Source organism: Pseudophryne corroboree, chromosome 2 (assembly GCF_028390025.1).
Source record: "Pseudophryne corroboree isolate aPseCor3 chromosome 2, aPseCor3.hap2, whole genome shotgun sequence".
In the NCBI taxonomy this organism is placed as follows: Eukaryota; Metazoa; Chordata; class Amphibia; order Anura; family Myobatrachidae; genus Pseudophryne; species Pseudophryne corroboree.
This window is the reverse complement of record NC_086445.1, coordinates 270,595,991-270,621,717: the sequence shown is the minus strand read 5'-3', so window position 1 is coordinate 270,621,717 and position 25,727 is coordinate 270,595,991. Positions and strand designations below refer to the sequence as shown.

Sequence of the window (25,727 nt, the reverse complement as noted above, 5' to 3'; positions counted from 1 at the left end):
AACCACCACAGAAGAGACACCCTTGTCCTTGGAGACAGGGTTATCCGCAGGTGCATCTGAAGATGCGACCCTGACCATTTGTTCAACAGATCCCTTTGGAAAATTCTTGCGTGGAATCTGCCGAATGGAATTGCTTCGTAAGAAGCCACCATTTTTCCCAGGACTCTTGTGCATTGATGTACAGACACCTTTCCTGGTTTTAGGAGGTTCCTGACAAGCTCGGATAACTCCTTGGCTTTTTCCTCCGGGAGAAAAACCTTTTTCTGAACCGTGTCCAGAATCATCCCTAGGAACAGCAGACGAGTTGTCGGCATTAACTGGGATTTTGGAATATTCAGAATCCACCCGTGCTGTTTTAGCACTTCCTGAGACAGTGCTAATCCCATCTCTAGCTGTTCTCTGGACCTCGCCCTTATTAGGAGATCGTCCAAGTATGGGATAATTAATACGCCTTTTCTTCGAAGAAGAATCATCATCTCGGCCATTACCTTTGTAAAGATCCGAGGTGCCGTGGACAATCCGAACGGCAGCGTCTGAAACTGATAGTGACAGTTTTGTACAACGAACCTGAGGTACCCCTGGTGTGAGGGGTAAATTGGAACGTGGAGATACGCATCCTTGATGTCCAAGGATACCATAAAGTCCCCCTCTTCCAGGTTCGCTATCACTGCTCTGAGTGACTCCATTTTGAACTTGAACTTCTTTATGTACAGGTTCAAGGACTTCAGATTTAGAATAGGCCTTACCGAGCCATCCGGCTTCGGTACCACAAAAAGAGTGGAATAATACCCCTTCCCTTGTTGCAGAAGAGGTACCTTGACTATCACCTGCTGAGAGTACAGCTTGTGAATGGCTTCCAACACCGTCTCCCTTTCGGAGGGGGACGTTGGTAAAGCAGACTTCAGGAAACGGCGAGGTGGATCTGTCTCTAATTCCAACCTGTATCCCTGAGATATTATCTGCAGGATCCAGGGATCTACTTGCGAGTGAGCCCACTGCGCGCTGTAATTTTTGAGACGACCCCCCACGGTCCCCGAGTCCGCTTGAGAAGCCCCAGCGTCATGCTGAGGCTTTTGTAGAAGCCGGGGAGGGCTTCTGATCCTGGGAAGGAGCTGCGTGTTGCTGTCTCTTCCCTCGACCTTTGCCTCGTGGCAGATATGAATAGCCCTTTGCTCTCTTATTTTTAAAGGAACGAAAGGGCTGCGGTTGAAAAGTCGGTGCCTTTTTCTGTTGGGGAGTGACTTGAGGTAGAAAGGTGGATTTCCCGGCTGTAGCCGTGGCCACCAAATCTGATAGACCGACTCCAAATAACTCCTCCCCTTTATACGGCAAAACTTCCATATGCCGTTTTGAATCCGCATCGCCTGTCCACTGTCGCGTCCATAAAGCTCTTCTGGCCGAAATGGACATAGCACTTACCCGTGATGCCAGTGTGCATATATCCCTCTGTGCATCACGCATATAAAGAAATGCATCCTTTATTTGTTCTAACGACAGTAAAATATTGTCCCTGTCCAGGGTATCAATATTTTCAATCAGGGATTCTGACCAAACTACCCCCGCACTGCCCATCCAGGCAGTCGCTACAGCTGGTCGTAGTATAACACCTGCATGTGTGTATATACTTTTTTGGATATTTTCCATCCTCCTATCTGATGGATCTTTAAGTGCGGCCGTCTCAGGAGAGGGTAACGCCACTTGTTTAGATAAGCGTGTTAGCGCCTTGTCCACCCTAGGAGGTGTTTCCCAGCGCTCCCTAACCTCTGGCGGGAAAGGGTATAATGCCAATAATTTCTTTGAAATTATCAGCTTTTTATCAGGGGCAACCCACGCTTCATTACACACGTCATTTAGTTCTTCTGATTCAGGAAAAACTATAGGTAGTTTTTTCATACCCCACATAATACCCTGTTTAGTGGTACCTGTAGTATCAGCTAAATGTAACGCCTCCTTCATTGCCAAAATCATATAACGTGTGGCCCTACTGGAAAATACGGTTGATTCGTCACCGTCACCACTGGAGTCATCGCCTGTGTCTGGGTCTGTGTCGACCGACTGAGGCAAAGGGCGTTTCACAGCCCCTGACGGTGTTTGAGTCGCCTGGACAGGCACTAATTGATTGTCCGGCCGTCTCATGTCGTCAAACGACTGCTTTAGCGTGTTGACACTATCCCGTAGTTCCATAAATAAAGGCATCCATTCTGGTGTCGACTCCCTAGGGGGTGACATCCTCATATTTGGCAATTGCTCCGCCTCCACACCAATATCGTCCTCATACATGTCGACACACACGTACCGACACACAGCAGACACACAGGGAATGCTCCTAACGAAGACAGGACCCACTAGCCCTTTGGGGAGACAGAGGGAGAGTTTGCCAGCACACACCAAAAGCGCTATATATATATCAGGGATAGCCTTATAATAAGTGCTCCCTTATAGCTGCTTTGTTATATCAAAATATCGCCATAAATGTGCCCCCCCCTCTCTGTTTTACCCTGTTTCTGTAGTGCAGTGCAGGGGAGAGACTTGGGAGCCGTCCTGACCAGCGGAGCTGTGAGAGGAAATGGCGCCGTGTGCTGAGGAGATAGGCCCCGCCCCTTTTCCGGCGGGCTCGTCTCCCGCTATTTAGAAAAATTAGGCAGGGGTTAAATATCTCCATATAGCCTCTAGGGCTATATGTGAGGTATTTTTAGCCTTTATAGGTACTCATTTGCCTCCCAGGGCGCCCCCCTCCCAGCGCCCTGCACCCTCAGTGACTGCCGTGTGAAGTGTGCTGAGAGGAAAATGGCGCACAGCTGCAGTGCTGTGCGCTACCTTTAGAAGACTGCAGGAGTCTTCAGCCGCCGATTCTGGACCTCTTCTGATTTCAGCATCTGCAAGGGGGCCGGCGGCGTGGCTCCGGTGACCATCCAGGCTGTACCTGTGATCGTCCCTCTGGAGCTTGATGTCCAGTAGCCAAGAAACCAATCCATCCTGCACGCAGGTGAGTTGACTCCTTCTCCCCTCAGTCCCTCGCTGCAGTGATCCTGTTGCCAGCAGGAATCACTGTAAAATAAAAAACCTAGCTAAACTTTCTCTAAGCAGCTCTTTAGGAGAGCCACCTAGATTGCACCCTTCTCGGCCGGGCACAAAAATCTAACTGGAGTCTGGAGGAGGGTCATAGGGGGAGGAGCCAGTGCACACCACCTGATCGGAAAAAGCTTTACTTTTTGTGCCCTGTCTCCTGCGGAGCCGCTGTTCCCCATGGTCCTTTCAGGAACCCCAGCATCCACTAGGACGATAGAGAAATATATATATATATATATATATATATATATATATATATATATATATATATATACATACATACACATATACATATACAGATGTAGCCACCTTTATCTTGAGTGGCTGCGGCGTTTGTCCCGTTCGACCATACGCAGCGTACTGGGGTGTAGCGAGGCGCGCCTAGTCACAGAGAGGCTATCTAATCGCACGGAGACAGACATTTGACGTTTGGCGTTACCTTTACGTGTAATACCTGCGATCAGCCACCAGATGTCGCTTTTTACAATCACCACTGCGCATGCGTGTGGTCTCCCGTAAAATACAATACTGAAATACATAATAAGGACTACTTTACTAAGGCGTCTCATTACGCTGCATACAGTAAATACTGTACTCATTACGCTGCATTATTTAATACAGTACTGTATATACGACACCGACGCAAATAGTACAGCATACAGTATATGATCCATCTACAATACTTTATGAATACTGTATGTGAGCGTCCAAGTCCCGCAGACAAAACATACAGTACTGTAAAACCAGTAGTGTACACTGTCGCAAATGGATGTGTGTTACAAGTTCACTATTGCCTCTCAAGATTAGGAATTTTGTACAGTATGTTATCGTCCTAATCCCGTAGCCATTACAGCATAATCAAAACCAACGGATTTATACATTTGTCTGCGGCGAAGTGGTGAAGTGTTTCGCTTCCTATACTCAGAGTCCAGGGTTCGATTCCTTAAGTACGAATGCATGTTAGTTTTTTTCAGACACTTTATTATTTTTTTTATTCACATACTGTAAACCAGGGCATACAGTAGCTGCATGAGCGGTTCTATGCGATCGAGTCCGGTGTACCATAATGTGCAGGTTCTATGCAGGTTAAGGTTCTATGCTCCGTACAGTACACATACAATTCTGTAGCTGGGCAGACTGAATAGAAATGGCTACCACCTATGACTCCTTGCCCCACAGAGGCCCTAGGCTACGGAGCAAGTAATAGTCCAGATTGTACAGACTATGGGGCAATGCTGAAGGAGCGTCACAATCCCCTAGCTAAAATACACAGTATGCATATTATGGTACACCGGACTCGATCACATACTGTAGCACACTGGCAAAATGGCCGCCGCCCCTGAACCCTTGTGCAGGTTATGGGGCAATGCTGAAGGAGCGTCACAATCCCCTAGCCAAAAATACACAGGGGAGATAGGGATAAGCTACTGTAGGATTGCATACAGTATTACGGTACACCGGACTCAATCGCATAGCACACTGTCAAAACGACCACTACCCATGAACCCCCACCTCCTGAACCCCCACCTCGTGGCAGGCAGCAGTTGGGTATGGAATGAGAAATGGCATAAGCTGTTCACGGTCGGCGGCCATTTTGTCAGGTTGCTAAGCGATCCAGCTCGGTATACCGTAATGTGCATAGACCTCGCTTATCCCGGTGTAATTGAGCTAGGGGATTGTGACGCTCCTTCAGCATTGCCCCCTGGAGTGTGAAATGTATGCCATACTGTATCTCACTACATATCCGAGCGCTGCCACGTGCTGGGAGTTCACGGTCGGCGGCCATGTTGTCAGGTAGCTAAGCGATCCAGCTCGGTATACCGTAATGTGCATAGACCTCGCTTATCCCAGTGTAATTGAGCTAGGGGATTGTGACGCTCCTTCAGCATTGCCCCCTGGAGTGTGAAATGTATGCCATACTGTATCTCACTACATATCCGAGCGCTGCCACGTGCTGGGAGTTCACGGTCGGCGGCCATGTTGTCAGGTTGCTAAGCGATCCAGCTCGGTATACCGTAATGTGCATAGACCTCGCTTATCCCGGTGTAATTAAGCTAGGGGGATTGTGACGCTCCTTCAGCATTGCCCCCTGAACTGTGAAATGTATGTCATACTGTATCTCACTACATATCCGAGCGCTGCCACGTGCTGGGAGTTCACGGTCGGCGGCCATGTTGTCAGGTTGCTAAGCGATCCAGCTCGGTATACCGTAATGTGCATAGACCTCGCTTATCCCAATGTAATTGAGCTAGGGGATTGTGACGCTCCTTCAGCATTGCCCCCTGGAGTGTGAAATGTATGCCATACTGTATCTCACTACATATCCGAGCGCTGCCACGTGCTGGGAGTTCACGGTCGGCGGCCATGTTGTCAGGTTGCTAAGCGATCCAGCTCGGTATAACGTAATGTACATAGACCTCGCTTATCCCGGTGTACTATGTGCAGTAGTACTGAATGATTGCTATCACTTGTGGTGAAACACCTATCTTATCAAATACAGTAACTACTGTACAGTATAGTTGTTCGCACAGGTGATGGTAATCATACTGTATATTTAAACTGAAGTCCGTAACAGAGCATTCTGTCCCTCCTGCAGAGGTTCATGTTGGGAGGCACAGGGAAAAAAGTATAATACTGTACAGTATTTGCACTTTACTGTTGTGCACTTTATTTGAAAATGTACAGTTGTTTGCTATTTTTAGCATGCTGTGCTTTACATGTTTTCTTATTGTGGTTTTTATATTTTTAGACAAAAGACAAAGAATGCAGACTACCAGATTTTACGGGAGTGCCAAAACCCACGCATCAGTGGCACCGAAACTTGCTGCAGTAGTCCCACAAAAGAAGAAGAAAACTGCCAAGGCGGCTCAGAAAGAAAATGTGGTGAAACCACGAAAAAATGCCAAGGCAAAGAATAATAAGTTGGAGCTGATATGTGGTGTGGCAAATGATGTAATTGTTCCATCTCCTGCAGATCACAGTGTTCAGCCAATGAATCTGGAAATACCGGTGCTAGAGGACGTGACAAACACGCTGCATCAGGAAGCTTCTTTTTTGGACCATGTAGCCACCCCTGTACAAGAAGACATGACACATTCACCACGAAGAAGGTTGCATTTCACAGATGTGAACACCAAAGTGCAGGACTGCCAGTGTACCTGTCCTGTTTTACTAAAGGAGCTACTCAGTAAGGTGACCAATATGGAGTCAGAAGTTGGTGGACAGGTCAATCAGCTGCAGACCGATGTGGCTGGCCTTAAAGAAGGCATAAAGGAACAGATGGTAGAAGCCATGAAGAAAGTCATTGAACAAACGAGGGAAGAATGGCAAGTTGGAGTTTGCCGCACCATAATTGCAACACACCACCAAGCGGTTCAAGTCAGCGGCCTGGACGACCGAGGCCTGGAGGACCGCAGAGGAGGCCTGGAGGACTGCAGAGGAGGCCTGGAGGACCGCAGCGGACTGGACGAAGTCAGCGGCATGGACGACCGCAGAGGAGGCCTGGACGACCGCAGAGGAGGCCTGGACGACCGCAGAGGAGACCTGGACGACCGCAGAGGAGACCTGGACGACCGCAGACACAATTACTGTAGTTGCGTCTCCATACACATACAGTACTGTACAGTACTCCATACTTTTTCCACCGCCTCCCGTTACGCCTACAGTATTGCCAGAGCTGTAGATCAATCCGCCGCTATACTGTACGATCGAAAGTACTGGATTAGTGGAGCATTAGCCACACAGTGGTGGAGATGTGTAATGCATGATGAGTATCTAGATCGTCTCAACGCGCCTGCCTGTGATTAAACTCAGCTATCGCCTTAGCGTGGCTAAACGCCCGTCTCGGCGGAGAAACAGTCAAGATAAAGGTGGCTACATCTGTACACACACACACACACATACAATTATTTTTTTAAATTACTCAACAAACTATAATGAGCCATTAGACGGGTACAGTCATATTCTCTCAGTTATGGCAGGGGTTCCCAAACTTTGTGTCACAGTGCCCTAGAGTATAAGAATATTTTGCACAGCACCGCTAGGCCAAAAGTTTCTTATTGAGAAAGTCAGACAAAATATTAAATAGTAATTGTGGTTATGTGTCATCCCTAGACTAGTTATGGGGTGAGGGACAGGATTCACTTCTGTTTGTCCACTTATACCATGATTGGAAGCCACACTGTTTTTTCCTATTACAAAAATAATTTGGATTGGTTGTAAACCACCAACCCAGGGCACCCCTGCAACTACCCTGAGGCACCCCATGGTGCCTAGGAACACCGTTTGAGAACCACTGAGTTAAGGGATACATGGTAAATAATAAGAATTTACTTATCGATAATTCTATTTCTCATAGTCCGTAGTGGATGCTGGGACTTCCGTAAGGACCATGGGGAATAGCGGCTCCGCAGGAGACTGGGCACAAAAGTAAAAGCTTTAGACTAGCTGGTGTGCACTGGCTCCTCCCCCTATGACCCTCCTCCAAGCCTCAGTTAGGATACTGTGCCCGGACGAGCGTACATAATAAGGAAGGATTTTGAATCCCGGGTAAGACTCATACCAGCCACACCAATCACACTGTACAACCTGTGATCTGAACCTAGTTAACAGTATGATAAACGTAGGAGCCTCTGAAAAGATGGCTCACAACAATAAACAACCCGATTTTTTTGTAACAATAACTATATACAAGTATTGCAGACAATCCGCACTTGGGATGGGCGCCCAGCATCCACTACGGACTATGAGAAATAGAATTATCGGTAAGTAAATTCTTATTTTCTCTGACGTCCTAGTGGATGCTGGGACTTCCGTAAGGACCATGGGGATTATACCAAAGCTCCCAAACGGGCGGGAGAGTGCGGATGACTCTGCAGCACCGAATGAGAGAACTCCAGGTCCTCCTCAGCCAGGGTATCGAATTTGTAAAATTTTGCAAACGTGTTTGCCCCTGACCAAGTAGCTGCTCGGCAAAGTTGTAAAGCCGAGACCCCTCGGGCAGCCGCCCAAGATGAGCCCACTTTCCTTGTGGAATGGGCTTTAACAGATTTTGGCTGTGGCAGTCCTGCCACAGAATGTGCAAACTGAATTGTACTACAAATCCAACGAGCAATCGTCTGCTTAGAAGCAGGAGCACCCAGCTTGTTGGGTGCATACAGGATAAACAGCGAGTCAGATTTTCTGACTCCAGCCGTCCTGGAAACATATATTTTCAGGGCCCTGACTACGTCCAACAACTTGGAGTCCTCCAAGTCCCTAGTAGCCGCAGGCACCACAATAGGTTGGTTCATGTGAAACGCTGAAACCACCTTAGGGAGAAATTGAGGACAAGTTCTCAATTCTGCCCTGTCTGAATGAAAAATTAGGTAAGGGCTTTTATATGACAAAGCCACCAATTCTGAGACACGCCTGGCTGACGCCAGAGCTAACAGCATGACCACCTTCCATGTGAGATATTTTAATTCCACAGTGGTGAGTGGTTCAAACCAATGTGATTTTAGGAACCCTAAAACTACATTGAGATCCCAAGGTGCCACTGGTGGCACAACAGGAGGCTGTATATGCAGTACCCCCTTGACAAACGTCTGAACTTCAGGCACTGAAGCCAGTTCTTTCTGGAAGAAGATCGACAGGGCCGAAATTTGAACCTTAATGGATCCTAATTTTAGGCCCATAGACAGTCCTGCTTGCAGGAAATGCAGGAAACGACCCAGTTGAAATTCCTCTGTGGGGGCCTTCTTGGCCTCACACCACGCAACATATTTTCGCCAAATGCGGTGATAATGTTTCGCGGTTACATCCTTCCTGGCTTTGATCAGGGTAGGGATAACTTCATCTGGAATGCCTTTTTCCATCAGGATCCGGCGTTCAACCGCCATGCCGTCAAACGCAGCCGCGGTAAGTCTTGGAACAGACAAGGTCCCTGCTGGAGCAGGTCCTTTCTTAGAGGTAGAGGCCACGGGTCCTCCGTGAGCATCTCTTGCAGTTCCGGGTACCAAGTTCTTCTTGGCCAATCCGGAGCCACGAGTATAGTTCTTACTCCTCTCCTTCTTATGATTCTCAGTACTTTGGGTATGAGAGGCAGAGGAGGGAACACATACACCGACTGGTACACCCACGGTGTTACCAGAGCGTCCACCGCTATTGCCTGAGGGTCCCATGACCTGGCGCAATATCTGTCCAGTTTTTTGTTGAGACGGGACGCCATCATGTCCACCTTTGGTTTTTCCCAACGGTTTACAATCACTTGAAAGACTTCTGGGTGAAGTCCCCACTCCCCCGGGTGGAGGTCGTGTCTGCTGAGGAAGTCTGCTTCCCAGTTGTCCACTCCCGGAATGAACACTGCTGACAGTGCCACCACATGATTTTCCGCCAAGCGAAGAATCCTTGCAGCTTCTGCCATTGCCCTCCTGCTTCTTGTGCCGCCCTGTCTGTTGACGTGGGCGACTGCCGTGATGTTGTCCGATTGGATCAATACCGACTGACCCTGAAGCAGAGGCCTTGCTTGACTTAGGGCATTGTAAATGGCCCTTAGTTCCAGGATATTTATGTGAAGAGACGTTTCCATGCTTGACCACAAGCCCTGGAAATTTCTTCCCTGTGTGACTGCTCCCCAGCCTCTCAGGCTGGCATCGGTGGTCACCAGCATCCAATCCTGAATGCCGAATCTGCGGCCCTCTAGAAGATGAGCACTCTGTAACCACCACAGGAGAGACACCCTTGTCCTTGGAGATAGGGTTATCCGCTGATGCATCTGAAGATGCGATCCGGACCATTTGTCCAGCAGATCCCACTGAAAAGTTCTTGCATGGAATCTTCCGAATGGAATCGCTTCGTAAGAAGCCACCATTTTTCCCAGGACTCTCGTGCATTGATGCACAGACACTTGGCCTGGCTTTAGGAGTTTCCTGACTAGCTCGGATAACTCCCTGGCCTTCTCCTCCGGGAGAAACACCTTTTTCTGGACTGTGTCCAGAATCATCCCCAGGAACAGTAGACGTGTTGTTGGAATCAGCTGTGATTTTGGGATATTTAGGATCCACCCGTGCTGACGTAGCACTACCTGAGATAGTGCTACTCCGACCTCTAACTGTTCCCTGGACCTTGCCCTTATCAGGAGATCGTCCAAGTAAGGGATAATTAAGACACCTTTTCTTCGAAGAAGAATCATCATGTCGGCCATTACCTTGGTAAAGACCCGTGGTGCCGTGGACAATCCAAACGGCAGCGTCTGAAACTGATAATGACAGTTTTGTACCACAAACCTGAGGTACCCTTGGTGAGAAGGGTAGATTGGGACATGGAGATAAGCATCTTTGATGTCTAGAGATACCATATAGTCCCCTTCTTCAAGGTTCGCTATCACTGCTCTGAGTGACTCCATCTTGAATTTGAACCTTTTTATGTAAGTGTTCAAGGATTTTAGATTTAAAATTGGTCTCACCGAGCCGTCCGGCTTCGGTACCACAAACAGCGTGGAATAATACCCCTTTCCCTGTTGTAGGAGGGGTACCTTGATTATCACCTGCTGGGAATACAGCTTGTGAATAGCGTCCACTACCACCTCCCTGTCGGAGGGAGACGTTGGTAGAGCAGACTTCAGGAACCGGCGAGGGGGAGACGTCTCGAATTCCAATTTGTACCCCTGTGATACTACCTGCAGGATCCAGGGGTCCACTTGCGAGTGAGCCCACTGCGCGCTGAAATTCTTGAGACGGCCCCCCACCGTGCCTGAGTCCGCTTGTAGAGCCCCAGCGTCATGCTGAAGACTTGGCAGAAGCGGGGGAGGGCTTCTGTTCCTGGGAAGAGGCTGCCTGGTGCAGTCTTTTTCCCCTTCCTCTGCCCCGGGGCAGAAATGAGTGGCCTTTTGCCCGCTTGCCCTTATGGGGACGAAAGGACTGAGTTTGAAAAGACGGTGTCTTTTTCTGCTGAGAGGTGACCTGGGGTAAAAAGGTGGATTTTCCAGCCGTTGCCGTGGCCACCAGGTCCGATAGACCGACCCCAAATAACTCCTCCCCTTTATACGGCAATACTTCCATATGTCGTTTGGAATCCGCATCACCTGACCACTGTCGCTTCCATAACGCTCTTCTGGCAGAAATGGACATCGCACTCACTCTAGATGCCAGGGTGCAAATATCCCTCTGTGCATCTCGCATATATAGTAATGCATCCTTTAAATGCTCTATTTATACTGTCCCTATCCAGGGTATCAATATTTTCAGTCAGGGAATCCGACCAAGCCACTCCAGCGCTGCACATCCAGGCTGAGGCGATTGCTGGTCGCAGTATAACACCAGTATGTGTGTATATACCTTTTAGGATATTTTCCAGCCTCCTATCAGCTGGTTCCTTGAGGGCGGCCGTATCGGGAGACGGTAACGCCACTTGTCTTGATAAGCGTGTGAGCGCCTTATCTACCCTAGGAGGTGTTTCCCAACGTGCCCTAACCTCTGGCGGGAAAGGGTATAGTGCCAATAATTTATTAGAAATCAGCAGTTTTTTAATCGGGGGAAAGCCACGCTTTATCACACACCTCATTTAATTCATCTGATTCAGGAAAAACTACTGGTAGTTTTTTCACACCCCACATAATACCCTTTTTTGTGGTACTTGTAGTGTCAGAAATATTCAATGCCTCCTTCATTGCCGTGATCATGTAAAGTGTGGCCCTACTGGACATTACTTTTGTCTCCTCACCGTCGACACTGGATTCAGTATCCGTGTCTGGGTCTGTCGACCATCTGAGGTAACGGGCGTTTTAGCGCCCCTGACGGTGTCTGAGACGCCTGAACAGGCACTAATTGATTTGCCGGCTGTCTCATGTCGTCAACAGTTTTTTGCAAAGTGCTGACATTGTCACGTAATTCTTTAAATACGACCATCCAGTCAGGTGTCGACTCCCTAGGGGGTGACATCACTAACACAGGCAATTGCTCTGCTTCCACATCATTTTCCTCCTCATACATGTCGACACAATCGTACCGACACCCAGCACACACACAGGGAATGCTCTGAAAGAGGACAGGACCCCACGAGCCCTTTGGGGAGACAGAGGGAGAGTTTGCCAGCACACACCAGAGCGCTATATATATATACAGGGATAACCTTATGTAAGTGTTTCTCCCTTTATAGCTGCTGTTTTATATTAGCTGCCAATAGTGCCCCCCCTCTCTTGTTTTACCCTGATTCTTGTAGCAGGACTGCAGGGGAGAGTCAGGGAGCCGTCCTTCCAGCGGAGCTGTGAAAGAAAATGGCGCTTGTGTGCTGAGGAGAAAGGCTCCGCCCCCTTCACGGCGGCCTTTTCTCCCGCTTTTTTTAGGAAAACTGGCAGGGGTTAAATGCATCCATATAGCCCAGGAGCTATATGTGATGCATTTCTTTAGCCATATAAGGTTTTTATAGTGTTTTATTGCGTCTCAGGGCGCTCCCCCCCCAGCGCCCTGCACCCTCAGTGACCGGAGTGTGAAGTGTGCTGAGAGCAATGGCGCACAGCTGCAGTGCTGTGCGCTACCTTATCTGAAGACAGGAACGTCTTCTGCCGCCGATTTCTCCGGACCTCTTCGCTCTTCTGGCTCTGTAAGGGGGCCGGCGGCGCGGCTCCGGGACCCATCCAGGCTGAACCTGTGATCGTCCCTCTGGAGCTAATGTCCAGTAGCCAAGAAGCCCAATCCACTCTGCATGCAGGTGAGTTCGCTTCTTCTCCCCTTAGTCCCACGATGCAGTGAGCCTGTTGCCAGCAGGTCTCACTGAAAATAAAAAACCTATTTAAACTTTTACTCTAAGCAGCTCGGGAGAGCTACCTAGCATGCACCCTTCTCGGCCGGGCACAAAAATCTAACTGAGGCTTGGAGGAGGGTCATAGGGGGAGGAGCCAGTGCACACCAGCTAGTCTAAAGCTTTTACTTTTGTGCCCAGTCTCCTGCGGAGCCGCTATTCCCCATGGTCCTTACGGAAGTCCCAGCATCCACTAGGACGTCAGAGAAAGTGGATTACACTGCGCTCATTGCGGGATGTGGAATGGACTTTTTCTGCTCCTAAGTCTGGAAGGTGTCTTCTCTTGTGTCTGAATAATATAGCAGTTCAGGCACTCCCAACCTCTGTCCTCAAGGTGCACTAACATCCCAGGTTTTAGTAATATCAATGCTGGAGCACAGGTGACTTAATTAGTGCTTCAGTTATTTGATTTAACAATCTGTGCTAAAGCCTGGATATCACTAAAACCTGCACTGTAAAGGGGCCTACGCAGTCTGTGATGCTTGCAATTTTGACGATGAGCGATCTGAATGATGATCGATCATCGTCCAAACTGACTTACATTGCAAAGTGACGGAGAACCAACGATGGACAATGGCGCCACTCATCGTTGGTGCATACACACTGAGCGATATGAATGATTTCTCGCCTGCACACATCGGCAAGTATTTAGGGCGCATTAGTGTGCCTTGGAGACAGAGGTTGGGAATGCTTGCAGTACTTAATAAAGCATGGCACAGGTGTGTGTGGGAACGATATGAATTTGCGATGTGCGTTGTCCCCAATTACATATGTAAATGCAGTGATGATCAAAATGAATCCGTGAAGTTGGATAAGTTTAAAAAATAAGAATTTACTTACCGATAATTCTATTTCTCGTAGTCCGTAGTGGATGCTGGGAACTCCGTAAGGACCATGGGGAATAGCGGCTCCGCAGGAGACTGGGCACAAAAGTAAAGCTTTAGGACTACATGGTGTGCACTGGCTCCTCCCCCTATGACCCTCCTCCAAGCCTCAGTTAGGATACTGTGCCCGAACGAGCGTACACAATAAGGAAGGATTTATGAATCCCGGGTAAGACTCATACCAGCCACACCAATCACACCGTACAACCTGTGATCTGAACCCAGTTAACAGCATGATAACAGAGGAGCCTCTGGATAGATGGCTCACAACAACAATAACCCGATTTAGTTAACAATAACTATGTACAAGTATTGCAGACAATCCGCACTTGGGATGGGCGCCCAGCATCCACTACGGACTACGAGAAATAGAATTATCGGTAAGTAAATTCTTATTTTCTCTGACGTCCTAGTGGATGCTGGGAACTCCGTAAGGACCATGGGGATTATACCAAAGCTCCCAAACGGGCGGGAGAGTGCGGATGACTCTGCAGCACCGAATGAGAGAACTCCAGGTCCTCCTCAGCCAGGGTATCAAATTTGTAGAATTTAGCAAACGTGTTTGCCCCTGACCAAATAGCTGCTCGGCAAAGTTGTAAAGCCAAGACCCCTCGGGCAGCCGCCCAAGATGAGCCCACCTTCCTTGTGGAATGGGCTTTTACAGATTTTGGCTGTGGCAGGCCTGCCACAGAATGTGCAAGCTGAATTGTATTACAAATCCAACGAGCAATAGTCTGCTTAGAAGCAGGAGCACCCAGCTTGTTGGGTGCATACAGGATAAACAGCGAGTCAGATTTTCTGACTCCAGCCGTCCTGGAAACATATATTTTCAGGGCCCTGACTATGTCCAACAACTTGGAGTCCTCCAAGTCACTAGTAGCCGCAGGTACCACAATAGGTTGGTCCAGATGAAACGCTGAAACCACCTTAGGGAGAAAATGAGGACGAGTCCTCAATTCCGCCCTGTCTGAATGGAAGATCAGATAAGGGCTTTTACAGGATAAAGCCGCCAATTCTGACACGCGCCTGGCCTAGGCCAGGGCCAACAGCATGACCACTTTCCATGTGAGATATTTTAACTCCACAGATTCAAGTGGTTCAAACCATTGTGACTTTAGGAACCCCAAAACTACATTGAGATCCCAAGGTGCCACTGGAGGCACAAAAGGAGGCTGTATATGCAGTACCCCTTTTACAAACGTCTGAACTTCAGGAACTGAAGCTAGTTCTTTCTGGAAGAAAATTGACAGGGCCGAAATTTGAACCTTAATGGACCCCAATTTTAGGCCCATAGACACTCCTGTTTGCAGGAAATGCAGGAATCGACCTAGTTGAAATTCCTCCATCGAGGCCTTACTGGCCTCGCACCACGCAACATATTTTCGCCTAATGCGGTGATAATGCTTTGCAGTTACATCCTTCCTGGCTTTGATCAGGGTAGGGATGACTTCATCCGGAATGCCTTTTTCCTTCAGGATCCGGCGTTCAACCGCCCTGCCGTCAAACGCAGCCGCGGTAAGTCTTGGAATAGATAGGGTCCTTGATGGAGCAGGTCCCTTCTTAGAGGTAGAGGCCACGGGTCCTCCGTGAGCATCTCTTGAAATTCCGGGTACCAAGTCCTTCTTGGCCAATCCGGAGCCACGAGTATAGTTCTTACTCCCCTCCGTCTTATAATTCTCAATACTTTTGGTAAGAGAGGAAGAGGAGGGAACCCATACACTGACTGGTACACCCACGGTGTTACCAGAGCGTCCACAGCTATTGCCTGAGGGTCCCTTGACCTGGCGCAATACCTGTCCAATTTTTTGTTTAGGCGGGACGCCATCATGTCCACCTTTGGTTTTTCCCAACGGTTTACAATCATGTGGAAGACTTCTGCTGAGGAAGTCTGTTTCCCAGTTGTCCACTCCCGGAATGAACACTGCTGACAATGCTATCACATGATTTTCCGCCCAGCGAAAAATCCTTGCAGCTTCTCTACGTGGGCGACTGCCGTGATGTTGTCCGACTGGATCAGCACCGGCTGACCTTGAAGCAGAGGTCTTGCTTGGCTTAGGGCATTGTAAATGGCCCTTAGCTCCAAGATATTTATGTGAAGTGATGTCTCCAGGCTTGACCACAAGCCCTGGAAATTTCTTCCCTGTGTGACTGCTCCCCAGCCTCGCAGGCTGGCATCCGTGGTCACCAGGACCCAGTCCTGAATGCCGAATCTGCGCCCTCTAGAAGATGAGCACTCTGCAACCACCACAGGAGAGACACCCTTGTCTTTGGTGACAGGGTTATCCGCTGATGCATCTGAAGATGCGATCCGGACCACTTTTCCAGCAGGTCCCACTGGAAAGTTCTTGCGTGGAATCTGCCGAATGGAATTGCTTCGTAGGAAGCCACCATTTTTTCCAGGACCCTTGTGCACTGCTGCACTGACACTTGGCCTGGTTTTAGGAGGTTTCTGACTAGTTCGGATAACTCCCTGGCTTTCTCCTCCTGGAGAAACACCTTTTTCTGGACTGTGTCCAGGATCATCCTTAGGAATAGAAGACGTGTCGTCGGGATCAGCTGCGATTTTGGAATATTAAGAATCCAACCGTGCTGCCGCAACACTACTTGAGATAGTGCTACCCCGACTACCAACCGTTCCCTGGATCTTGCCCTTATCCGGAGATCGTCCAAGTAAGGGATAATTAAAACTCCCTTCCTTCGAAGGAGTATCATCATTTCGGCCATTACTTTGGTAAAGACCCGGGGTGCAGTGGACAAACCAAACGGCAGCGTCTGAAACTGATAGTGACAGTTCTGTACCACAAACCTGAGGTACCCTTGGTGAGAAGGGTAAATTGGGACATGGAGATAAGCATCCTTGATGTCCAGAGACACCATATAATCCCCTTCTTCCATGTTTGCCATCACCGCTCTGAGTGACTCCATCTTGAATTTGAACCTTTGTATGTAAGTGTTCAAGGATTTCAGATTTAAATTAGGTCTCACCGAGCCGTCCGGCTTCGGTACCACAAACAGCGTGGAATAATACCCCTTTCCCTGTTGTAGGAGGGGTACCTTAATTATCACCTGCTGGGAATACAGCTTGTGAATGGCTTCCCATACCGCCTCCCTGTCGGAGGGAGACGTCGGTAAAGCAGACTTTAGGAAAACGGCGAAGGGGAGACGTCTCGAATTCCAATTTGTACCCCTGAGATACCACCTGAAGGATCCAGGGATCCCCTGTGAGTGAGCCCACTGCACGCTGAAATTTTTGAGACGGGCCCCCACCATGCCTGAGTCCGCTTGTAAAGCCCCAGCGTCATGCTGAGGACTTGGCAGAAAACGGGAGAGGGCTTCTGTTCCTGGGAACTGGCTGTTTGCTGCAGCCTTTTTCCTCTCCCTCTGCCACGGGGCAGAAATGAGGAGCCTTTTGCCCGCTTGCCCTTATGGGGCCCAAAGGACTGCGCCTGATAATACGGCGTCTTCTTATGTTGAGAGGCTACCTGGGGTAAAAAAGTGTATTTTCCAGCCGTTGCCGTAGCCACCAGGTCTGTTAGACCTACCCCAAATAACTCCTCCCTTTTATAAGGCGATACTTCCATATGCCTTTTGGAATCAGCATCACCTGACCACTGTCTTGTCCATAACCCTCTTCTGGCAGAAATGGACAGCGCACTTACTCTTGATGCCAGTCGGCAAATATCCCTCTGTGCATCACGCATATATAGAAATGCATCTTTTAAATGCTCTATAGTCAGTAATATACTGTCCCTATCTAGGGTATCAATATTGTCAGTCAGGGAATCCGACCAAGCCACCCCAGCACTGCACATCCAGGCTGAGGCGATTGCTGGTCGCAGTATCACACCCGTGTGAGTGTATATACATTTTAGGATATTTTACTGCTTTCTGTCAGCAGGTTCCTTAAGGGCGGCCGTATCCGGGGACGGTAGTGCCACCTGTTTAGACAAGCGTGTGAGCGCTTTATTCACCCTAGGGGGTGTTTCCCAACGTGCCCTATCCTCTGGCGGGAAGGGGTATGATGCTAATAACTTTTTAGGAATTAACAGTTTTTATCGGGGGAAACCCACGCATCATCACACACTTCATTTAATTCCTCAGATGCAGGAAAAACTACAGGCAGTTTTTTCTCACCCAACATAATACCCTTTTTAGTGGTACTGGTATTATCAGAAATGTGTAAAAACATTTTCCATAGCCTCAATCATGTAACGTGTGGCCCTACTGGAAGTCACATTCGTCTCTTAATCGTCGACACTGGAGTCAGTATCCGTGTCGGCGTCTGTATCTGCCATCTGCGGTAACGGGCGTTTTAGAGCCCCTGATGGCTTTTGAGACACCTGGACAGGCACAGGCTGAGTCGCCGGCTGTCTCATGTCATCAATCTTTTCACATAATTCCTTCCATAAGCTCATCCACTCAGATGTCGACTCCCTAGGGGGTGACATCTCTGTTACAGGCAATTGCTCCGCCTCCACCTCATTTTCCTCCTCATACATGTCGACACAACGTACCGACACACAGCACACACACAGGGAATGCTCTGATAGAGGACAGGACCCCACTAGCCCTTTGGGGAGACAGAGGGAGAGTATGCCAGCACACACCAGAGCGCTATATATATATATATATATATATATATATATATATATATATATATATATATATATATATATATATATATATATATACACATACATATACACAGGGATAACCTTATATAAGTGTTTTTCCCCTTATAGCCGCTGTATTGTTATACTGCGCCTAATTAGTGCCCCCCTCTCTTTTTTGACCCCTTTCTGTAGTGTAGTAACTGCAGGGGAGAGCCAGGGAGCTTCCCTCCAACGGAGCTGTGAGAGAAAATGGCGCCAGTGTGCTGAGGAGATAGGCTCCGCCCCCTTCTCGGCGGCCTTTTCTCCCGTTTTTCTGTGGAATCTGGCAGGGGTTAAAATTCATCCATATAGCCCTGGGGGCTATATGTGATGTATTTTCGCCAGCCAAGGTGTTTTTATTGCTGCTCAGGGCGCCCCCCCCTAGCGCCCTGCACCCTCAGTGACCGAAGTGTGCTGAGGAGCAATGGCGCACAGCTGCAGTGCTGTGCGCTACCTTGGTGAAGACAGGATGTCTTCTGCCGCCGATTTTCCGGACCTCTTCTTGCTTCTGGCTCTGTAAGGGGGCCGGCGGCGCGGCTCTGGGACCTGACTCCGAGGCTGGGCCTGTGTTCGGTCCCTCTGGAGCTAATGGTGTCCAGTAGCCTAAGAAGCCCAATCCACTCTGCACGCAGGCGAGTTCGCTTCTTCTCCCCTTAGTCCCTCGATGCAGTGAGCCTGTTGCCAGCAGGTCTCACTGAAAATAAAAAACCTAAAACTAAACTTTCACTAAGAAGCTCAGGAGAGCCCCTAGTGTGCACCCTTCTCGGCCGGGCACAAAAATCTAACTGAGGCTTGGAGGAGGGTCATAGGGGGAGGAGCCAGTGCACACCAGGTAGTCCTAAAGCTTTACTTTTGTGCCCAGTCTCCTGCGGAGCCGCTATTCCCCATGGTCCTTACGGAGTTCCCAGCATCCACTAGGACGTCAGAGAAATTTGTGTTATTATTTATTAAAAACCGGAGAACTTTGTGATTTATCCACATATAAGCATTGGGTTGTATAATAAATAACATTAATTTTTACACTTGTTCCATTTCTTGGATTCATATTGATCTGCACAGCATTTACATATATAATTATACATTGCAATATAAACACAAATCGCAAATTCATATCCCTCCCTCACATCAACGTTGTGCCCCCTCCCCTTCACCTATGCTGCACTTTATCAACTACATGGATTGGTAGCATTAAAGCATGGTTTGGTTGCAAGGAACAGTAGCAATAAAACTATCCTACCAGTAGCGTCTTGACCACAGTACTGTAATTTGCTGTGATGATACTTTTATGTTTCTGTAAACACTATGAGAAAATGCAACAGGAATAAAATATTAGTATAATAAAGACAAAATAATAATAAAAAAAGGTTAATATTGTAATTTCATTTTTGTACATTATGCAAATTTAAATTATATACATAAAAAATACTTAAGCAACAATTTCAATTATCTAGCTCTACATAAAGACAAACATGGAAACATAACATGCAGCCTGTTGCCATGGCAGCCATCAACATCCACGACGGAGAGTTTTCATACAGTATGCCAAAATGTAATTCCCTTCTCTACAGTGAGGATTATCGTAGAAGGAGCTATACAAAAAAATGTTTATAATCTCAGAATATACATAATATAACTATATAATAAAACTGTAATTTGTTTGTGTTTGTTCCAACATCACACACAAACTACTGGATGAATTTGTATCACGTTTTCACTATTGTATATGGTATGTATAATCTCGATGTCAGGGAGAGGAGCAGTTAAGGAAAAACCAGACACTTAACACTCGGCACGTGCACTGCGCAGGCTCCTCAAGGCCAAATTACTATACATACCGTATATAATTTACATTTTTGGGGTGAAATATACTTCTAGTGACTGTTTATGAACTATGGAGACAAAAAAAGAAAGAGGGGTTTTCTGGAAGCCACAGACGAACACTAGTTTACCTATAAAATGTGGACAGCACACTGCTATGGAGAAGGCCTTTAGAAGGAATTTTATTTTTTAAATAATTACACTTAATGGTGTTGCTTATATTTGTAGTGTCCGGTGTTCAATTCAGTATTTCTGCTCTATAATGGTGTTCCAGAAATGTTTTAAGTCCCTCCCCTTCCATGTATACTATGTAGACAGAAGTGATTGGACACTGACAGCAAATCAATCAACAAGATTTTATGGACATTAGTACTTTGTGGGTCCACCATGTGCAGTAATTACTGCAGACACTCTTCTTGGTAAACTGTCCTCAAGTTCCTGGACAACAGCAGGCAGTATGTTTTGTAGGTCAAGTCGGTCTAGAACGCGCCCATCTCTCCAATTCGTCCCAGAGGATCTCAGTGGGGTTAAGATCTGCTCTCTAAGCTGGCCAGTCTACTCAGGTTACCAAATTTTCTGTATACCAGTCAAGCGCTGCCCTGGAAAAATCACATTGCACAGCCTACCATGATCCCCATTTCAAACTTGGTTAGCTCCTTCCAGCAAGCCATTTCGTTAGCTAATGATAAAATTATTGCCCCTCTACCCATTTTATACCAATCCCCCAAGAAATCGCACCTGTGCATAATGGGAATCAGTATATGTCACTGGCAGACGGGATGCAGGCTGTCAGTATACCGACAGTGGTATCCAGTCTGTTGGAATTCCAGCTATGAAGCAGCGAGTCTGCTCGCCACGCTTCGGGCCCGGTGGCTCTCTTCACTCACCATGGGTTATATTTCCACTCGGTTGGTGGCGTGTACCCACTAACCGAGTGAGAATACCCCGCGTTTGTTGGGATTCCGGGCGGCGCCATTTCACCGGCTGTCAGGATTCCAGCGTTGGTCCTGACAGCCAATATTTTAACTGCAACCCGCATAATTCCAACATGAACACTTGGGCTCATATGTTGTGTGCAAAGCTGGCTCTGGTACAAGCCAGTGACTCCTGAGCCATTTTCCTCACCGTACGTCCCTGCTGCAGACTAACCCTAATCCCGCCCCCACAGCCTAATCCTACCGCCCACACCTTCCAGACTCAGAGGGACATTTACTAAGCAGTGAGAAGAGCGGAGAAGTGAGCCAGTGGAGAAGTGTCCATGGCAACCATTTAGCACTGAAGTAACATCTATAATTTGCATACTATAAAATTATACAGAGCTGCTGATTGGTTAATGGGGCAACTTCTCCACTGGTTCACTTCTCCGCTCTTATCACTGCTTAGTAAATGTGCCCCTTAGCTCCTAAACCTATCCATCGCCCCCGAACCCCCTCTTCCTGCGGACTAACCCCAACAGTCCCCAGCATACTTATGATCGGGTTGCTGGCTGTCAGCATCCTGAACACATCCTGCATAATCTGCAACTTTATACTACTGTAATTCCTTTGCAACAAAAACACTAATCCTCAGTGCCAAGGACATTATAAGCGACTTTAGATGAATTGACCAAATAAGAGGCTAAAGTCAGAAAGTCCAGGAATCACTACCTGTGGCAGAGCGTCTAAGTCACCAGGGACGTGCGGTGAGCTAAATGGCTCAGGAGGCACTGGCTAACCCCAGAGCCAGAATTCCATGCAATATATGAGACAAAGGGTACATCTGTGCATTATACACAGGTGCAGCATTATAAACTCCTGGAAATCTGGCGAGTTTTGATTAGAGATGTGTGGAAAGGATACACAGGTGAGGCACTGCCTCACCTGCCATAGACTTTTTACTCCAGAGTTTGGGCTATAAAAATTATTAGAATAATGCAAACAAGATATTTCAAACAAATTATTAGTATTTTTCATATATTTTATTCAGTTAAAAACTCTAGTTTAAATGTAAGTATGACAGGAAAGGCTCTGCCTCACCCCACCGCAAGTCACTGTAAGTCACGCTATATGGAGCAAAAAGGACAGGTGTATGAGAGAACGTCACGAATGCTGACAATCAGGGTTATACACTAACAAACACCAACAACGCAGAGAATGCAACATCTCAGTAACAACTTATTCGTTAAAAATCTGAATGAAAAAGTCCAGAAAAGTGAGCAGAAGCTGACCAGTACAGCCAAGCCTGCATCTAGATTTACCTCTAGCCTCTGCCACAGTGACACACAGCAGCTACCTTTACATCCCTGACTCATTAACCAGGGAAAAGGTCTGGGTCATTGGTAAGTGTGTGCAGGACATACAGGGTAAGTGTGACCCTGCAGCTGATGAGGATACACATACTCCAGAGAAGTTCCTGCAAGCTGGGAGTTGCAGTTCCACAATAGCTAAAGTCCTACACGCTGCTTATGCAGGCTTATATAATATGATACAGTTACACACACTATGCAGATATTAATAGGAGAGACATCAGGAGAAGCACAGGAGTGCAGAGAGCAGGAGCTCACACTCGCTGGCTTTCACCACTGTCACCGTGTGCAGACCCCTCCGCCAGTGACACGGCTGTCTCGGTATCAGTGATCCATGTTCCTGCGGACTAACACGAGCCACTACCTCCGTCCTACCTGCAGCACAGCACTTCGGAGCCGCACTGGCATTCACACAAGAAATAAACGCAGGAATCAGATAGAAAGGACGCAAGTTCCCTCCAGCGCTATACTGCCCTCTACAGGCCAGGAGGGACTTGTCCCAGAGACATGTGCCTGGTTAATTAAAACGGGAATACTATATTTAGATTTTGGACCGTGACGTTGATCTGTTCAGAGTGGACCTAAATTATGCGTCTCTGCTATGCATTGCTTTTATTACTTGTGCCACCGAGGGGTATATTTATCGAGATACATACATTATGCCTGCAGTTAAAGTTGAAGTCATTTTTTTTTACCACTGCTATAAAGTTGATGTGGTCACATTAATAACATCTACCCCTAAACCTAACACTAGCCCTAGTCCCATTGTCGACATTTTCACTGTTAACATGTCATAGGTTAACATTTTACCCATGTTGAAATTTTCTATATGTTGACGTGTTAGATGTCAGTGTTTTAAACATCAGCACATCATAACATTCAGCATTCTATAGATTTAAAGCTTGTGAGCAGGGCCCTCCTACCTCTATGTCTGTCTGTTTTTACCCAGTTTTGTTCTATTACTGTTCCAATTGTAAAGCGCAACAGAATATCCTGCGCTATATAAGAAACTTCATAAATAAATAATTCCGGTGTCGCTATTATGAATGGCGACTTAGTGACTATCAGCTTAGTGAATGCAAAACTGTTTAATCATTGAAGAAAAACTGAAGCACTTACCAGAGATGGGGTATATCCATGTTTAGCAAGCCCCCGGCTGGCAATCGCAGCCCAGGAGTATAGCTGGCTGCCTCTGGCAATAGCTTCCTCATACAAAGCATAGGGAATCCCATTCAATAAGGTGGTGTTGTTAAAAGTACCGCCAGATGTTCTTCTTTCACAATTGGCATCAACCGGTTTAAACATATTATTATATATTTCTCTGACGTCCTAGTGGATGCTGGGAACTCCGTAAGGACCATGGGGAATAGCGGCTCCGCAGGAGACTGGGCACAAAAGAAAAGCTTTAGGACTAGCTGGTGTGCACTGGCTCCTCCCCCTATGACCCTCCTCCAAGCCTCAGTTAGATTTTTGTGCCCGACTGAGCTGGGTGCAATCTAGGGGGCTCTCCTGAGCTTCTTAGGAAAAGTTAGTTTTAGGTTTTTTATTTTCAGTGAGACCTGCTGGCAACAGGCTCACTGCATCGAGGGACTAAGGGGAGAAGAAGCGAACCTGCCTGCTTGCAGCCAGCTTGGGCTTCTTAGGCTACTGGACACCATTAGCTCCAGAGGGACCGAACACAGGCCCAGCCTCGGAGTCCGGTCCCAGAGCCGCGCCGCCGGCCCCCTTACAGAGCCAGAAGCAAGAAGAAGTCTGGAAAATCGGCGGCAGAAGACATCAGTCTTCACCAAGGTAGCGCACAGCACTGCAGCTGTGCGCCATTGCTCCTCATGCACACCACACGCTCCGGTCACTGATGGGTGCAGGGCGCTGGGGGGGGGCGCCCTGAGCAGCAATATGAACACCTTGGCTGGCTAAAATACATCACATATAACCCCCAGGGCTATATGGATGTATATTAACCCCTGCCAGATTCCTGAAAAAAGCTGGAGAAAAGTCCGCCGAGAAGGGGGCGGAGCCTATCTCCTCAGCACACTGGCGCCATTTTCCCTCACAGCTCCGCTGGAAGGACGTCTCCCTGACTCTCCCCTGCAGTCCTGCACTACAGAAAAGGGTAAAACAAGAGGGGGGGGGGGGGGGGGGGGGACACTAATTAGGCGCAGTATAATATAAACAGCAGCTATAAGGGGAAAAACACTCTGTATAGTGTTATCCCAACATATATATAGCGCTCTGGTGTGTGCTGGCATACTCTCCCTCTGTCTCCCCAAAGGGCTAGTGGGGTCCTGTCCTCTATCAGAGCATTCCCTGTGTGTGTGCTGTGTGTCGGTACGACTGTGTCGACATGTATGAGGAGGAAAATAATGTGGAGGCGGAGCAATTGCCTATAATGGAGATGTCACCCCCTAGGGAGTCGACACCTGAGTGGATGGGCTTATGGAAGGAATTACGTGAAAGTGTCAGCTCTTTACAAAAGACGGTTGATGACATGAGACAGCCGGCTACTCAGCTTGTGCCTGTCCAGGCGTCTCAAAGACCATCAGGGGCTCTAAAACGCCCGCTACCTCAGATAGCAGATACAGACGCCGACACGGATACTGACTCCAGTGTCGACGATGAAGAGACGAATGTGACTTCCAGTAGGGCCACACGTTACATGATTGAGGCAATGAAAAATGTTTTACACATTTCTGATAGTACAAGTACCACTAAAAAGGGTATTATGTTTGGTGAGAAAAAACTACCTGTAGTTTTTCCTGCATCTGAGGAATTAAATGAAGTGTGTGATGAAGCGTGGGTTTCTCCCGATAAAAAACTGATAATTCCTAAAAGGTTATTGGCATCATACCCCTTCCCGCCAGAGGATAGGGCACGTTGGGAAACACCCCCTAGGGTGGATAAAGCGCTCACACGCTTGTCTAAACAGGTGGCACTACCGTCTCCTGATACGGCTGCCCTTAAGGAACCTGCTGACAGAAAGCAGGAGAATATCCTAAAATGTATATACACTCACACGGGTGTTATACTGCGACCAGCAATCGCCTCAGCCTGGATGTGCAGTGCTGGGGTGGCTTGGTCGGATTCCCTGACTGAAAATATTGATAACCTGCATAGGGACAGTATATTACTGACTATAGAGCATTTAAAAGATGCATTTTTATATATGCGTGATGCACAGAGGGATATTTGCCGACTGGCATCAAGAGTAAGTGCGCTGTCCATATCTGCCAGAAGAGGGTTATG

General features: G+C 47.8%; 1 protein-coding gene across 2 annotated transcripts in view; it reads right to left on the bottom strand.

The window, feature by feature from the left end:
- The window catches only part of ESD (esterase D), a 115,883-nt gene extending 92,924 nt beyond the window's left edge, over window positions 1–22,959 (bottom strand). The window contains exons 1-2 of one of the 2 annotated variants that reach the window (XM_063952803.1): window positions 22,860–22,959; window positions 19,620–19,682 (exon numbers count right to left, since the gene is read on the bottom strand). In XM_063952803.1, the coding sequence (XP_063808873.1) occupies window positions 19,620–19,682; window positions 22,860–22,892 (96 nt within the window). In that variant the 5' untranslated portion in view covers window positions 22,893–22,959. The other variant, XM_063952805.1, reaches the window with a different exon arrangement.
- Window positions 22,960–25,727: the final 2,768 nt, after the last annotated feature.